This window comes from Sus scrofa, chromosome 17, assembly GCF_000003025.6.
Source record: "Sus scrofa isolate TJ Tabasco breed Duroc chromosome 17, Sscrofa11.1, whole genome shotgun sequence".
NCBI classification, from domain to species: Eukaryota; Metazoa; Chordata; class Mammalia; order Artiodactyla; family Suidae; genus Sus; species Sus scrofa.
Genome location: NC_010459.5, coordinates 61,692,152 through 61,706,926, shown reverse-complemented (window position 1 = coordinate 61,706,926; position 14,775 = coordinate 61,692,152). Strand labels below are relative to the sequence as shown.

Below are 14,775 nucleotides of genomic sequence, written 5' to 3'. Positions count from 1 at the left end.
GTGGGAGCTCACGGTCCAAAAGAGGTGAACCTTCAGCTGAGCCTGGGCTGGGAGGAGGGGGCAGTGGGGCGAGGAGGCTGCGAAGCTGGCTGAGCAGATGGGCGTCAGGGCGTCGGGGTGGGGGCCGTGGGAGGTGGGGGTGGGGGCGAGAGGCCCTTGAGCTGGGGGGTTCTGTGCGGGTCGTCTGCAGATGCCTGGCTGGGGTTTCCTGGCTTGGACGCTAGTGAGCCGAGGTCTGGCCACGCACCAGGCCAGCCCTGGGCCCTGACCGCCCCCTCCCCGGACCCCACAGAGCTGGAGTCCCAGACGGGCCGCCTGTCCCCGACCAATGCCTCAGTCCCATCAGGCGAGCAGCTGCGCCGGACGCTGGCCGAGGTGGAACGGCTGCTCCAGGAGATGCGGGCCCGTGACCTGGGGCTCCCACGGGCAGCCGCCGAGGCCGAACTGGGGGAGGCCCAGAGACGTGAGTGGTGTCGCCCGAGCAGGGGGCGGGTGAGGACTCAGCCGGGGCTGCGGGGCTGCCGTCCCCTCGGATAGCCTCGTGTCACCTTGGGAGGGCAGACGGGGGCTGAGCAGGCACCGGGGTCACTGCCCCAATGACCATTCCTCTACTGGGTCTTGGCCAGTGCTGGCCCGTGTGCAGGAGCAGCTGACCAGCCGCTGGGAGAGGAACCAGGCGCTGGTAGCTCGTACCCGAGACGAGCTGGCACGGCACGAGGATGGCCTCATGGACCTGCGGGAGGCTCTGAACCGGGCGGTGGGCACCACGCGGGAGGCCGAGGAACTCAACAGCCGCAACCAGGAGCGCCTGGAGGAGGCCCTGGTAGAGAGCTTGGCCCTGCCCCCTTCTCCCCTCCCCCTCCCCCCTCCTCTTCCCCCCTTCTCCCCCTTCTCCCCTCCCCCCTCTTCCCTCCTCTTTCCCCCTCCCCCTCCCCCCTCTCCCCTCCCCTTCCCTCCTCTTTCCCCCTCCCTCCCCTCTCCCCTCCCCCCTCTCCCCTCCCCCTTCCCTCCTCCTCCCTCCCCATCCGCCTCCCCTCCCTCTTCCCCTCTCCCCTCCTCTTCCCTCCTTCTCCCCTCCCCCTCCCCTCCTCTTTCCCCCCTCCCCCCTCTCCCCTCCTCCTCCTCCCCCTTCTCCCCTCTCCCCCCTCCTCCTCTTCGCCCCCTCTCCCCTCTTCCCCCCCTTCCCCCCTTCCCCCCTCCTCTCCCCCCCACCATCTTTCCTTTGACTCTCATGCTGTCCACCATCCTGTCGCCCCCACCTCACCCTCTGTCCTGTCACCTCCTCCCACTCCCCATCGACTCCAGCAACGGAAGCAGGAGCTCTCCAGAGACAACGCCACTCTAGGGGCTACTCTGCAGGCCGCCAGAGACACCCTGGCCCTGCTCTCGGAGCTTCTGCTGGGCATGGACCGGGCCAAGGAGGTGAGCGCCACGCCCCCCAGGGCTGGAGCCATTTGCATGCAAAACCCGGCGCGGGTCCCAGGTGGGGGCAGTAGAGGGTGGGGCGAGGGTCCCACCTCAGTCCACACCCCCAGGAGTACGAGCACCTCGCCGCCAGCCTGGATGGGGCCCGGACGCCGCTGCTGGAGAAGATGCGGGCCTTCTCCCCGGCGAGCAGCGAGGTGGACCTGGTGGAGGCCGCCGAGGCCCACGCGTGGCAGCTGGACCAGCTGGCGCTCAACCTGTCCAGGTATGGGGCCCGGAGAGGGTACCCAGGGGGCAGCCAGGACTTGGAGGAGACGCCGATGCTCCGGAGGGCTCCTAGGAGGAGAGGCCGTTGTCCTGCAGGGGCTGGCGGAGCCAGGGCCCAAGTCGACAGGAGAAGCACAGCAGGCAGCAGAGGGGCCTGCACCAGAGTGGGGCCCTGGGGCGGCGGGGGCCCGCCCAGCAGCCGAGCCCCCGTCACACCCTTGGGTCCCCCCACCTCCTCTCACAGCATCATCCGCGGCGTCAACCAGGATCGCTTCATCCAGCGGGCCATCGAGGCCGCCAACGCCTACAGCAGCATCCTGCAAGCCGTGCAGGCTGCCGAGGGCGCCGCCAGGCAGGCGCGGCAGCAGGCGAGCCACACGTGGGCGGTGAGGCCCTGCCCCTCCCCGCAGCCTCCAAAGGAAACCCACTCCCTGCCGGACAGGTGTCAACTGTGCCGTGTCCCCGTGTCCACAGATGGTGGTGCAGCGGGGCCTGGCGCCCCAAGCCCGGCAGCTCTTGGCCAACAGCAGTGCCCTGGAAGAGGCCGTCCTTGGGGAGCAGCGGAGGCTGGGCCTCGGTGGGTGCAGGCCCACCTGGGAGTCCGGGTCTCTGGGGACCCTCTCCCTTGGGCCACTCCGTATAGGGTCTGTGTGAGGGTGGCGGCGGCCCCTGGGAGTTTTTTCGCCCTAGGAGTCCTGCCTGGCCCACCTCCACCGTGGTTTTGTGATGGGCCCCCAGGCCGTGGGGACGGGCTGTGCAGGGGGGCGCCAGCGGGGGTCGGGGTGGGACGTTCCCTCTGTGGCTGGCACCTCAGGTGCTGGTGGTTGTGAGCAACGGCTTGGCCCTTCTGAGCTTCCGTGGTTTCCCCCATAAAGCGGTGACAACCATGCTGGGACCAGGAGGCCCTGAGCCAGGACCCATCTGTGGGGGGCATCCAAGTACCCCAGTTAGGAGGGCTGAAGTGGCCGCACCTGTGCCCTGGGGCGGGGCTCCCTGCGGCTGAGGCTGCCTCCCCCACAGCGCAGGCCACCCTCCAGGGCGCTGGAGCCCCACTGCGTGACGCGCGGGCCAGGAAGGAACAGCTGGCGGCCCGAGTCCAGGAGGTGCAGGCCATGCTGGCTCTGGACACAGGTAGGGCCTCCTCCCTGCCCTCCCGTCACTGCTCGTCCCCAAAGCTGAAGGGACACTGCTCCCCCAGGCATCCCCGCAGCCAGCCCCATGCACTGCTGAGGCGGGTTCTCAGGCAGCTGGAGGCGGGGGGTCGCCGTCCCTGTTGCAGGTCTGGGGGGTCTCCTCAGATGGGGGGAGGCCAGGGTGGTCCTCGCTTGCCTGCACGGAGCCTGCACCCTGCCCACTGCAGACGAGACAAGCAAGAAGATCGCGCACGCCAAAGCCGTGGTCGCCGAAGCCCAGGATACGGCCGCCCGAGTGCAGTCCCGGCTCCAAGACATGCAGAAGAACGTGGAGCAGTGGCAGGGCCAGTACGCGGGCCTGCAGGGCCAGGACCTGGGCCAGGCGGTGCTGGACGCAGGCCGCTCAGGTGGGCCCTGGGGCGCGGTGGCCCTGCTGGTGGGCAGGTGGGGCGGGTGGGGTGCCAGGCTCTCAGCATCCCCCACTCCCTTTCCCACAGTGTCCACCCTGGAGAAGACGCTGCCGCAGCTGCTGGCCAAGCTGAGCCTCCTGCAGGACCGTGGGGCGCACAATGCCAGCCTGGCCCTGTCTGCCAGCATCGGCCGCGTGCGGGAGCTCATTGCTCAAGCCCGAGGCGCCGCCAGTAAGGTGGGCACGTGTGCCGGGCAAGGCGGGCATCTGGCAGCCTGGCGGGTGGGATGCTGATGGGATGCTGATGGGCCGAGCCCTCCCCGCAGGTCAAGGTGGCCATGAAGTTCAACGGGCGCTCGGGGGTGCAGCTGCGCGCCCCGCAGGACCTCGCCGACCTCGCCGCCTACACCTCCCTCAAGTTCTACCTGCAGCACCCGGAGCCGGCGCCCGGCCAGGTCGCAGGGGACCAGTTTGTGCTCTACATGGGCAGCCGTCAGGTACCAGGCGGGCCTGGCGGCCGGGGTGGAGCCGGGCGCCGGGATGGAGTGGGTGGGCTGCGCTGGGTCGCCGCCTCACTGGCTCTCCCGCCACACAGGCTGCCGGCGACTACATGGGCGTGGCTCTGCGTGACCAGAAAGTGCACTGGGTGTACCGCCTCGGGGGCGCGGGCCCCGCCACTCTCAGCATCGACGAGGACATCGGGGAGCAGTTTGCCGCTGTCAGAATCGACCGGTGGGAGACCCGGCCCGCCCCCGCGGAGGGTGCCCGGCCCCCCACCCCCCATCCCCCCATCCCCCCGCTGGCGGGGCCATCCGGCCACGCCTCACCCTCTCCATTCTGTCCTCAGGATCCTCCAGTTTGGCCACATGTCTGTCACGGTGGAGAATCAGATGGTCCAGGAGACCAAGGGGGACACGGTGGCCCCTGGGGCCGAAGGGCTGCTCAGCCTGCAGCCTGACGACTTCGTCTTCTACGTGGGGGGCTACCCGCGCGGCTTCACGGTGAGCCTGGCGCCGCCGCCCCTCCCGCTGGCCCTGCCCGGGTCTGGCTTCGGCCCATCCCGCGGCCGTGCCAGGTCCACCTCGGGCCTGCCCTCGGGCGGGGAGGCGCCCTGACCGTGCGCTGCGCCCACAGCCCCCCGAGCCCCTGCGCTTCCCCGGCTACCGCGGCTGCGTCGAGCTGGACACACTCAACGAGGAGGTGGTCAGTGTGTACAACTTCGAGAAGACCTTCCAGCTGGACACGGCCGTGGACAAGCCTTGCGCGCGGTACGTGCGGCCGGAGCCGACCTCCTCCCGCCTCGCCTGCCCTCGGCTGACCCGCACCCTCTGACCCGCAGCTCCAAGTCCACCGGGGACCCGTGGCTCACTGATGGCTCCTACCTGGACGGCTCCGGCTTCGCCCGCATCAGCGTGGAGGCTCAGATGCTGCACACCAAGCGCTTCGACCAGGAGCTGCGGCTGGTGTCCTACAGCGGAATCATCTTCTTCCTGCGGCACCAGGCACGGGCACTGCCCGCCCACCGACCCCGCCGCCCGCCCGCCCGCCCGCCCCGTGCTGACTCTGCCCCGCTCCCCCCAGGACCAGTACCTGTGCCTGGCCGTGCGGGAAGGTGTCCTCGTGCTTCTCTACGACTTTGGCGCCGGCCTGAGGGAGGCTGAACCGCTGCAGCCCTCCCAGCCTCTGACCGCCAGCAGCAAGGCGGTAAGGCCGGGGCAGAGGCGCCGGGGCGGGGAGGGCTGCCGGGAGGGAGCACGCTCCTCCTGAAGCCCCGCGCGGGGCCTCCCAGATCCAGGTGTTCCTGCTGGGGGGCAACCGGAAGCGCGTGCTGGTGCGCGTGGAAAGGGCCACGGTGTTCAGCGTGGAGCAGGAGAACGCGCTCGAGCTGGCCGATGCCTACTACCTGGGCGGTGTCCCCCCCGACCAGCTACCTCCGAGGTGAGCACCCGCCCGGGGGGGCGGGGGCGGGGGGGCGGGCTGGGCGGGGGCGCCCCTGATGCTCAGCCGCCGGCGCTGTCCCCAGCCTGCGGCAGCTCTTCCCCTCCGGAGGCTCGATCCGCGGCTGCATCAAGGGCATCAAAGCTCTGGGCAAGTACGTGGACCTCAAGAGGCTGAACACGACCGGCGTCAGCGCCGGCTGCACAGCGGACCTGCTGGTGAGCCCCGCCGCCCTCCGGCCCCACGCCCGCCCCAGCCTCCCAGCCGCCCTCACTGTCTCCCTCCCTGCCCGCAGGTGGGACGGGCCATGACCTTCCACGGCCATGGCTTCCTGCCGCTGGTGCTCCCCAGCGACGCCGTGCCCCTCACAGGCGACATCTACTCGGGCTTGGGCTTCCGCAGCAGCCGGGACAGCGGGCTGCTGTACCACCGCAAGTCTCCGGTGTGTGGCCCGCGGTGTGGGCCTTGGGGTTCTGGGGAGGTGCCTGGGCCCCAGGCCGGGCCACTGACCCGGCCACTACCCCCAGGATGGGACGTGCGAGGTGGCCCTGCAGGAGGGCCACGTGACACTCCGGCTCCTGAAGACCGAGGTGAAAACACGCGGGGGCTTTGCCGACGGCTCCCCCCATTATGTCACTTTCTACAGCAACTCCACAGGGTGAGCCCGGCTGGGTCCCTCTCCAGGGAGGGGGCGGCAGCAGAGCTGGGGGCCTCAGGGACCACGTGCTGCAGGTGGGGGACAGGACAGGGAACGCTGTCTCCCCCAGGGTCTGGCTCTATGTGGACGACCAGCTGCAGCAGATGGAGCCACATGGGGGGCCCTGGCCGCAGCCCCAGCCCCAGGGCCCCTCTCGGCTCCTCCTGGGAGGCTTGCCCGATTCCAGCTCCGACTCCATCGGTAACTTCAGTGGCTGCATCAGCAACGTTTTCATGCTGCGGTGAGCTGGGCGGGCGTCGGGGGAGGCTGCGGACCACCGCTGAGCCGCCTCCAGCCGCTGACCTCCGCCCCCTGCCCTCACAGGCTCCTGGGGCCGCAGCGCGTGTTTGACCTGCAGCAGAACCTGGGCGGCATCAACGTGAGCTCGGGCTGCGCCCCGGCCCCTCGGCCCCAGACTGCGGAGCAGGCCCCGCAAGGGCTGCGGGCCATGGTCTCGCGGAAGGTGGGCCGCGAGCGCAGCGTGTGGCGGAGCCGGGGGCGGGTGGGGAGCGGCCCCCAGGCATCCCCGCGTGCCCATCCGGTCCCGCAGGCCTCCCGCCGCAGCAGCCGGCACCCCGCCCAGGACCCTGCCTGCTCACCGCTCCAGTCCCTCAGGACCAGCCGAGACGCCTACCGGTTTGGGGGACCCCTGTCCAGCCACCTGGAGTTTGCAGGCGTCCCGGCGCCCCCTGGGGACTGGTAAGGCTGGGTGGGTGGGAAGGCAGGTGGCGAGGGGCCGCCCCGGGCTGACCACCCTGCCTGGCTTCCAGGTCCCAGCTGTCCATGCTCGTCCGCCCGCTCGCCCCCCGCGGCCTCCTGCTCCTCGCCGTCCCCCTGACGGCCAGCAGCCCCTCCCTGGCCCTCTTCCTGAGCCATGGACGCTTCGTCGCTCAGACGGAAGGCCCTGGGCCCCAGCTCCGCGTCCAGAGCCGCCAGCGTGCACGGGCTGGCCGGTGGCATACGGTGAGGGGTGAGGAGAGGGGACGTGGGGGGGGCGCCCGGGAGCCCCGCGGCTGACCAGCCCCTTCCCTCCGCCAGGTGTCTGTGCGCTGGGAGAAGACGCGCATCCAGCTGGTGACGGACAGAGTTTGGGCCCAGAGCCAGGAGGGGCCGGGCCCGCTGCTCCAGGGGACGGGGGGCCCCCGGCCCTTCACTCTCTTTGTGGGGGGCCTCCCTGCCAGCGGCCGCAGCCCCAAGCTCCCAGTGAGAACCACCTCCCGGCCTGCCGCCCCTGCCCAGCTGGACGCCTCCCAGTCCCCGGGGACCTGACCCCCACCCACCCCTCTGCCCCCACAGGCCGCCGGCAGCTCAGGGTTCAACGGTTGTGTGAAGAGACTCAGGTTGGATGGGCAGCTCCTGGGGGCCCCCACGCGGATGGTGGGGGTCACGCCCTGCTTCTCGGGCCCTCTGCAGAAGGGCCTCTTCTTCGCAGGCAGCGGGGGCGTCATCACTCTAGGTGTGTCCAGCGCTGGTGCCCCCCAGTCCTGCCCGGGCTGGACCGGGGTGGGGTGGGAGTGAACCGAGCGAGGGAGGGCCCTGGGGCCGAGGCCCTCCGCCTTCACGGCCCCTCCCTGCAGACACTCTGGGGGCCACACTGCCTGACGTGGGCCTGGAGCTGGAGGTGCGGCCCCAGACAGCCACTGGCCTCGTCTTCCACCTGGGCCGGGGCCAGGTGCCCCCCTACCTGCAGCTGCAGGTGTCGAAGAAGCAGGTGAGCAGACTGCGTGGGCTGCAGCCTCAGGGTGGGACTTGGGCTGGCAGGGCCCTCCTGACCCCCCGCCCCCTCCCAGGTCCTGCTGCAGGCGGACGACGGTGCAGGCGAGTTCTCTGTGCTGGTGACGCGCCCCAAGGCACTGTGTGACGGGCGGTGGCACCGACTGTCAGGTGAGCTGGGCCCTCCCCTCCCCAGCCAGGACACACCTGAGCCCCCCTCCCCACTGCAGAGCAGGGCCCGGGGGGCACTGGGCTGGGCGCAGCTGCAGACCCCCAGGCAGGGGACTCAGCAGGGCACAGAGCCCCACGCGTGGCTGGCAAGGTGCCTCCCGGCCGGCCACAAGGAAGCTGTGTCCCCAGTGACCAAAGGCGGGAGCCTGCTCCGGCTGGAGGTGGACCTGCAGAGCAACCACACCCTGGGCCCCGTGCCAGCAGCCTCGGCCAACACCCTGGTGCCTCTGCATCTGGGCGGCCTGCCTGGTGAGTGGGGCCTCGGCCTGGGGGGCGGGGGGAGCTGCCCCCCGGGAGCAGGCTGCTGTGACAGGACGCCAGCCTCTGATCCAACCCGTCTCCCCCACACCGCAGAACCCACGGATGCACAGGCCCGGCCCCCAGCCTACGGCGGCTGCATGCGCAACCTGCGGGTGAACCAGGCCCCGGTCGCCCTGCCTCCCACTGCGGGCGTGCAGGGGGCAGTGGGGGCTGGTGGCTGTCCAGCCACGTAGCACAGCTGCCCCTCTGGGTCCCCAGCCCCAGCCACCACGCGGGGTGGGGGTCTTTAGGACACCCAGAATTGCAGGGTTCTGCCCCTGGGGTCCCAGCCCCTCTACACACCCTGCCGACAGCACCCCCTCAGCCTGTTCTCTTAGACGAAATGTGTCTCTCGGCCCCGGGTTCCACGGGTGGGGGGGTCTTATTTCGGGAGGTGGCTTGAGTTCTGTCTGACTTTCTCAATGAAAGGGTCAAATACTGTGAGTGGGATTTTTGCCTTCGTCATCCTGCGTTTCCCTGCTGTGGGCTGGAACCGTGCCGGGGGTCTGCCAGTCACTGGCCCCCGCGTCTTAGACGTTAATTAAAGGCACTTCCGTGGGGACTGAGTGTCGACCTCGAGTGTGAGAAGAGCGGTCGGGGCGGGCAGAGCCGGGTGCCGCCCTACGACGACGGGCCCCCCGCAGACGGGCACGCACAGAAACCAGAGTTGGCAGATAAAAGAAAAGACCTTTACTGATTAGCAAGTGGGGACAGAGGTGTGGGGGGCGAGGAGGGCAAACGCCGCTCCCGGGGCCGCACGAGCGGGGCGACCCCCCCCCCCCCCGACGCGGGCGCCTCAGTCGAGGCTCATGTCTTCCTCCTCGTCCTTCTTGTCCTTGCCGTCCCCCTCCTGCTGCTCGGGGCTGGCGCTGCTCTGCATGGCTTTGGCGAAGGCTTCCACGTCTAGAACGCAGTGAAAAGCACGAGGTGACCTTTCTGGACCCCAGTCTGGCACTGCTGCCCAGAGGGGACAGAGGCCCAGGGCCCCGGGACGAGCCAGCCCCAGGCTACACGTGGGGGAGGCCGCCCAACGACGGCGGCGCCAGCCGGAGGGTGGGTACTCACCGCCCTTGTTGGCGGCCTCCACGGCCTCTGCGGGCAGCCCGAACTGGCACATGAGGGGGCCCAGCTGCCCCGAGGCCAAAGCCGCGCTGAACATGCCCAGGGCCTGCAAGGAAGAGCCAGGTGCCTGAGTTCCCGCTCAGCACGGATCCGAGGGGGGGCCTGGGCTGGGGCCGTGTCGGGGGGCGGGGGGAGCTGTACCTGCTGGAACTGGGGCGAGGTCAGCGTGTTCTGAATCTCCTCCGCCGTCTGCGGCAGCGACTCCCCGGAGGGCAGGTAGGGCAGCAGGCGTTCCTGGACGTCCGCGTTGGCGAGGATGGGGGCCATGATCTCGGGTGTCAGCACGCTGGCCAGGTCAACTAGGGCACGACGAGCACAGGGCCGTCGGCGGCGCGAGGCCAGCCACGGGCTCCAGGCCGAGGAGCTGCCGGGCGCGGCGACAGGGGAGGCAGCTGGGCCCGGGGACGCGCTCGGCCCCTGCCCGGGAGAGCCAGCGGCGGGCACCCACCGCCTGGCCTGGGCCGGAAGCGCGGTTACCTTGCTGGCCGCCTCCGGGCCCGGCCGGCACGTTCATCGTGGCGAGAATGCTCTGCAGGTCGCTCAGCTGGATGGGCTGCGTCGGGCTGGCGGCCGTGCTGGTTCCATTCCCTGAACTGGGCGCGGGGCTCGGGCTGGTCGCTGAGGCAGCTGCTGGGGCAGCGGGGGCTGGGGTGGCGCGGGTGGACGAGGTGGTGGAGGATGGGGTGACCGCCGCCGACTGGCTCCGGGAGCTGCGAAGAGCGAGGCTGGCGCTGGAGCGACGGCCCGCGGGCCGAAGCGCCCCGACACGGGGCTCTCACCGCAGGCGTCCTCGTGCTGCGGGGACCCGGGTGCCTGAAGCGCAGAAGGACCCTCCCGGGACCCGCTCCGTCCTCCCGGGAGGAAAGCTCACCTGGACGAGGAGCTGCTTGCCGGAGGCCCGCCGCTGCCCAGTAAGCTGGCCAGGCCCGGCCCAGTCAGGGCCCCCAGCCCCCCTGCGAGGAGCAAGGAGACAGGGCTCAGCTGTCACCCGGCCAGACAGCCCACCCTCCCCGCCAGAGGAGCAGGAACGCGCGCACCAAAGCCCAGGGACAGGCAGGGGAGGTGGTGACCACGGCGGGGCAAGAGGCAGCTCTTCCCGCCAAGCCGGACGCTTCACCCCCCTGCTACCAGGGCACTGGGTCCTCGTGACGTGGAGCCCAGGCCCAGGACGAAGTGACAAGCGTTTCCTGAGCGCCACGCCAGCCTGACGGGGCGGCAGCGCCGGGGCCACCCAGAGACCAGGCTCCTCCCCGGGGCCTCGCCTCCCTCCGCCCAGGGCTCCCAGCTCCCGCCTCAGGCAAAGCAGGCCCTTCCCCGGGAAGCCTGCACGCAGAACAGAGGGCTCGGAGCCCCTCGGAGCGCGGGGACACGGGGGAGGGCCCGGGGCCGGGGCGCGTTACCCAGTCCTCCGAGGCCGGCGGGTCCGATGAGCTGCATGAGCTGGCTGTGGCTCATGTTCCCCAGCAGGCTCTGCAGGCCGCCCTCGCCTGCAAGACAAGGCGGTCAGCCCGGGACGGCCACGGCTGGGCCTCCCGCTGCCCGGAACTGCGCGGCCCGCCTCCCCCAGTGTCCCCGCCAGGCGGGGCGGCGCCGTCTCATCGGGCGCCGGTGGGGGTGACCCCGGAACGGGGGAGGGGGCTTCTAACGAGCAACCCTCTGCGTCCGCTTAGCAACAAGCGGGCCCCACTCAGGGGCCACGTCACCTGAAACCCACCGCGACCTCCCGGCACACCCGGGAAGGGGACGGTTACCGCCCAGCGCCGACAGCTCGTGGCCTCCGCTGCCGCTGGCCCCCAGGGCGCCGGGCATGGGCGGGTTGTTGAGGTACTCGTTGACCTTCCGGCAGTGCTCCTCGTCCTGGTCCGTCTTGGGCTCCTGCGGGGAGGATGCGGCACCCGCGCGGCTGAGCGGCCCGCCCGCCACGGGCCGCCTTAGAGGCGAGGCACCCGAGGCCTGGACAGGCGGAGTCACCTGTCCGCAGTCACCCGTTTCACAGAAGGGGACCCTGACGTGCCAGGAGCACTGGGGGCGCAAAGGCACCGCCTTGTGACCCTCTGGGACAGGCCCTTCACACGGCAGGCCAAGGCCACACGTGTGACACCCCCACTGACCCTTTCATCGGAGCACCGCCCACGGACCAGCGCCCCCCGTCAGCAGGGCGCTGACATGAGCACCAGGTGTGGGGGGTCAGGCAGCGCTGCCCTGTGAGCACCCCCAGAAATGCAGGACCAAACACCTTCGCCTCTTGTCCAGGAGTCACTGAGCATGTGCTGTGGGCCTGCAGGGTGACGCGGGGAGGGGGGACAAGACACAGTCCCCAAGCTCAGGGCGGAGGGAACAGAAAAGGCACCACGTGGGGTCAAAACTATGGAGAAACAAGCTCTACGCCAGTGGCTGACACACCACAGGCCTGTTTACAAATAAAGTTTTACTGGAGCGTGGCTACACCCGTCTGTTGACCTGTCCTTGGCCACTGTCACACTACTCAGCGGAGGTGAGCTGGCATGACACGACCGTCCTGCCCCGTTGCACAGAGTGCCGGGGGCGCGGCGGGGGCGGGGCGGGGGATCTGTCCAAACTGCAAGCACACAGGCTCACCTACCGCAGGAGCACGTCCACGTCCCCTGGGCAAGAGGACCCCCAGGGACCCCGGGGGCGGGAGCGCTGGAGGAGCGGACCACAGGCAGACTCTTGCTGGTCAGCCAGGGACTGCCGCACACAGCGGGCACCCGAGGCCCAGCTACAGGTCCAGACCCTGGGCAAGCCCGCCCCCAGGCCCCTGCGCCCAGGTCATACCCTGGACTCCTAAGGTTCCAGGGCAAGCAGCTTCGGTCAGCGAATTCTACCACCCAGGGAGCAACTTTCTAACCTAATTTCACGACAGGAGAAAAAAAGATAAATGCTGACAAAACCCATGTACCTGCATCCAAAAGAAGAGCCGCTTGGAGCCAGCCTTAAACTTGAGGACGTAGACCCTGCCGCTGGGGCACTGCGGCACACGCTTGAACTCGCAGTCATCAGGAAAGATGATCAGATCCTACAGAGAGCAGCAGGGAGGAGAGTCGGCTTCACGGGCACAGCATCGCTGAGCCCCGGAACCTCCGGGAGAACACGCTGGGTCCCGTGTTGAGTGTGGGGGCGTGGGGAGAGGACACGGAGACCACGGGGTCTCTGGGGGGCAGAGGCACCACACGGCGGGCACGAGGGCCAGGAGGGGCTTGGTACTAAACAGAGAAGGGGGGCTTCTGACTCTCGACGGATTTTCAATAGAGACACTTGGGGAAGCAACATTCCAAGATGAGTCAAAAGGCAACTGTGACCTGCTCTCGAACCTAACAAGAAATGATTTGGTCTGAAGAACAAAGAACACCAAATAAAATGACCGCTCGAGAACGCTGTCGAGGATGCGGTAAGTTCAGGACTTTTATACAGTTTCTCCAATTCAAAGCACCTAATTAATCTTCAAGTTTAAAGGACACACAGGCAACGGGAGAATCTATAGACCCCCCGAGGCTAGAACGACCCACAAGCAAAAGAAAATATCTGATAAGGGCACCAGGCCAGGGGCTCCGGGCCTCCCAAGACCTGCCAAAACGGAAACGGCCGCTGTGCCCCTGGGGCACCGGTCCTTCTGTGAAAATCGCCCCGCGCTGACAACCAGGCGGGGGTCGAGATGAGATGGAGGCCACCAGACACTTACGTCTTCCACGTTCCCAGATGTCCTGTCTTTCCAGCAAAAGTGAATGAGGGAGTCATCTGTCTGTTGAATGTACACGAGGCCTTTCCGTTTATCTGGGGTGACAGTAGTTCCTTTTAATGACATCTTTCCTGCCCGAAACTCCACCAAATACTTGTTGGAGGACCCGCGGGAGCCTGGCACCAGGCTTGGAAACAGAGCGCCTGAAGTCGTCATCCTGAAACCGGACCAGCAAGCGGACCCAGTCACTGCCACGGAAACCCTAACTTCCTCCTCAAATGTTCGCTGGCGGCGGAGTGAAAGCCCCTCTCTCTGAACCGCGGGCTGCCACTGTGCTGGGAGCAGGCGGCAGGCCCAAGCCGCCCAGCACCCGCCGCCAAACTCCTCCCGGGTGGACCTGGGCCCGCAGTACCTGAGCCCAGGGAGCCAGGTTCCCTGCTGCTTCTCGTGTTTCTAAGAGAAGGAAATTTACCCCCGCACCTGAACTGCATCACCGCTGCGGACCCTCGTCACCACCACTCTCCGTACTTTTTAAATCTGCAGCTCCGAAGGGTTTAAAACCGTGAGCTGGGCAGACAACCGCTAACACACTGGATAGGAGACAAGGCTGTGGCCTAAAACCGAGTTTCTGCGCGATACGGGCAGGCTCGCTGCCTTAGAAAAAACCCGAGCACCCGGGAGAAGCGCAGCAAGCCCCGCGGCGGCGCTGCATCCTCTGCGGGGTGACCTGGCCATCCCCGCCCGCAGACCCCGCCGCCCGACGCCCTCGGCTGCGCTGCGCGGCGGGCGGGGCGGCGGCTGGGCTGGCCCGGGAGCCGGGCCCCAGAACCCCGGCCCGCGCCGGCCCCTTGCCCCTCAGGCCTCCGCCCCCCGGGCGCCCGCCCGCAGCCGCCGACGGCGCAGACCCCGCCCCCTGCCGCCCCCGTAACCGTCCCCGCCCCCGGCGCCCCCTGTACCTGGTCCGCGCCGAGAGTCGGCCGAGAGGCGCTGTCCGGGATCGCTCTTCCTCCTCGGCGCCTGCCGGGCCCCGCCGGAAGTCCCGCTCGCCCCGCCCCCCCGCCGCTCTCGCCGCCGATTGGGCCCCGTCAGGAGAGGGGCGGGCACTGGCCCGCGGGCGATTGGCCAGAGCGGCCGCCCATTACCCGGCCAGGCCCGCCCCCCCGCCTGCGGCTCCTTCCGGCGGAAGCGCGGGCCGGCGGCGCGCGGGCCAGAGCGGCCCCTATTGTTGCTGTGTCATAGGGGCGCGGCGGCGGCCCCTGGCGGCGGCGCCTGGAACGGCGAGGCGGGCGCGGGCCGGGCGGTGGGCGCTGGCCCCGGGACCGCCGGGCCGCGCCGGGCCGAGCCCCTGCGGGACGCTGGAGGCTCTCTCAGTTTCGCTGTCAGTGCGAGACACCGGGTCCCGAGACGAAGGAGAAGTCGCTAGCTCAAGGGAGAGGATGGCCTAGGACGCGGGGGCCGGGGGCCGGGCGCGAGGGTTTCACATTCCGGGGGCAAGGTGGCAAACTACAGCCCCGAACCCCGTTCCATGGCCTCCACCCATCCTCCTCGATTACAGTGACGACCCGGCTGCCCCCCATCGCCCCCGTACCCCAACAGCAGTGATGGCACAGTCCTCCCCATCCCCCCCAGCACCCCAGACAGCAGCGTTGGCACGGCTGCCCCCTCCCCCTCGTCTGCGGGTGCAGCGTTTCCAGAGGCTGGTGGGCAGTCAGGATGGAGGGAAGGCCAGACTAGATAAACGGAAGGCGCTGCCCTCCCACTACTTTTATTTCCGCTTCATTTACACCCAGTCCTGCAGAGAAATGGAAAAGCGGCCCACGTGCTAGGTGCCCCCAGCCGCACA

General features: G+C 69.4%; 2 protein-coding genes across 4 annotated transcripts in view; one reads left to right on the top strand and one right to left on the bottom strand.

The window, feature by feature from the left end:
- Nucleotides 1–8,557, top strand: part of LAMA5 (laminin subunit alpha 5) — a 49,426-nt gene extending 40,869 nt beyond the window's left edge. Inside the window, exons 52-80 of one of the 2 annotated variants that reach the window (XM_021078218.1) lie at nt 293–463; nt 627–823; nt 1,306–1,422; nt 1,536–1,690; nt 1,937–2,078; nt 2,167–2,269; nt 2,713–2,823; nt 3,053–3,232; nt 3,323–3,471; nt 3,561–3,731; nt 3,830–3,966; nt 4,082–4,235; nt 4,369–4,502; nt 4,574–4,736; nt 4,816–4,938; nt 5,024–5,172; nt 5,258–5,390; nt 5,468–5,614; nt 5,700–5,830; nt 5,940–6,110; nt 6,194–6,332; nt 6,420–6,568; nt 6,640–6,832; nt 6,908–7,072; nt 7,166–7,325; nt 7,447–7,580; nt 7,660–7,753; nt 7,943–8,062; nt 8,168–8,557. In XM_021078218.1, the coding sequence (XP_020933877.1) occupies nt 293–463; nt 627–823; nt 1,306–1,422; nt 1,536–1,690; nt 1,937–2,078; nt 2,167–2,269; nt 2,713–2,823; nt 3,053–3,232; nt 3,323–3,471; nt 3,561–3,731; nt 3,830–3,966; nt 4,082–4,235; nt 4,369–4,502; nt 4,574–4,736; nt 4,816–4,938; nt 5,024–5,172; nt 5,258–5,390; nt 5,468–5,614; nt 5,700–5,830; nt 5,940–6,110; nt 6,194–6,332; nt 6,420–6,568; nt 6,640–6,832; nt 6,908–7,072; nt 7,166–7,325; nt 7,447–7,580; nt 7,660–7,753; nt 7,943–8,062; nt 8,168–8,307 (4,232 nt within the window). In that variant the 3' untranslated portion in view covers nt 8,308–8,557. Of the gene's footprint in view, nt 1–292; nt 464–626; nt 824–1,305; nt 1,423–1,535; nt 1,691–1,936; nt 2,079–2,166; nt 2,270–2,712; nt 2,824–3,052; nt 3,233–3,322; nt 3,472–3,560; nt 3,732–3,829; nt 3,967–4,081; nt 4,236–4,368; nt 4,503–4,573; nt 4,737–4,815; nt 4,939–5,023; nt 5,173–5,257; nt 5,391–5,467; nt 5,615–5,699; nt 5,831–5,939; nt 6,111–6,193; nt 6,569–6,639; nt 6,833–6,907; nt 7,073–7,165; nt 7,326–7,446; nt 7,581–7,659; nt 7,754–7,942; nt 8,063–8,167 lie in introns of both variants that reach the window. The other variant, XM_021078217.1, reaches the window with a different exon arrangement.
- ADRM1 (adhesion regulating molecule 1) lies at nt 8,789–14,004 on the bottom strand. 2 transcript variants are annotated; one of them, XM_021078219.1, is made up of 11 exons: nt 13,889–13,970; nt 13,413–13,522; nt 12,936–13,149; nt 12,156–12,272; nt 10,987–11,110; nt 10,636–10,722; nt 10,107–10,188; nt 9,713–9,945; nt 9,377–9,534; nt 9,179–9,281; nt 8,789–9,016 (listed from the first exon to the last, which is right to left on the bottom strand). In XM_021078219.1, the coding sequence occupies exons 2-11, from the start codon at nt 13,421–13,423 to the stop codon at nt 8,910–8,912; spliced, it is 1,236 nt and encodes a 411-aa protein (XP_020933878.1). In that variant the 5' UTR covers nt 13,424–13,522; nt 13,889–13,970; the 3' UTR covers nt 8,789–8,909. The 2 variants fall into 2 exon arrangements, with proteins under 2 accessions (XP_020933878.1, XP_020933879.1); XM_021078220.1 differs by lacking the exon at nt 13,413–13,522 and having other exon boundaries at nt 13,889–14,004.

Bases quoted from the DNA above. Each gene is read 5' to 3' on its own strand.
- ADRM1 (XM_021078219.1), bottom strand. The intron at 12,273-12,935 runs GTAAGTGTCTGG...TGCTCTCTGTAG, and splicing joins CATCTGGGAACGTGGAAGAC to GATCTGATCATCTTTCCTGA. The intron at 9,017-9,178 runs GTGAGTACCCAC...ACTGCGTTCTAG, and splicing joins GGAGGCCGCCAACAAGGGCG to ACGTGGAAGCCTTCGCCAAA.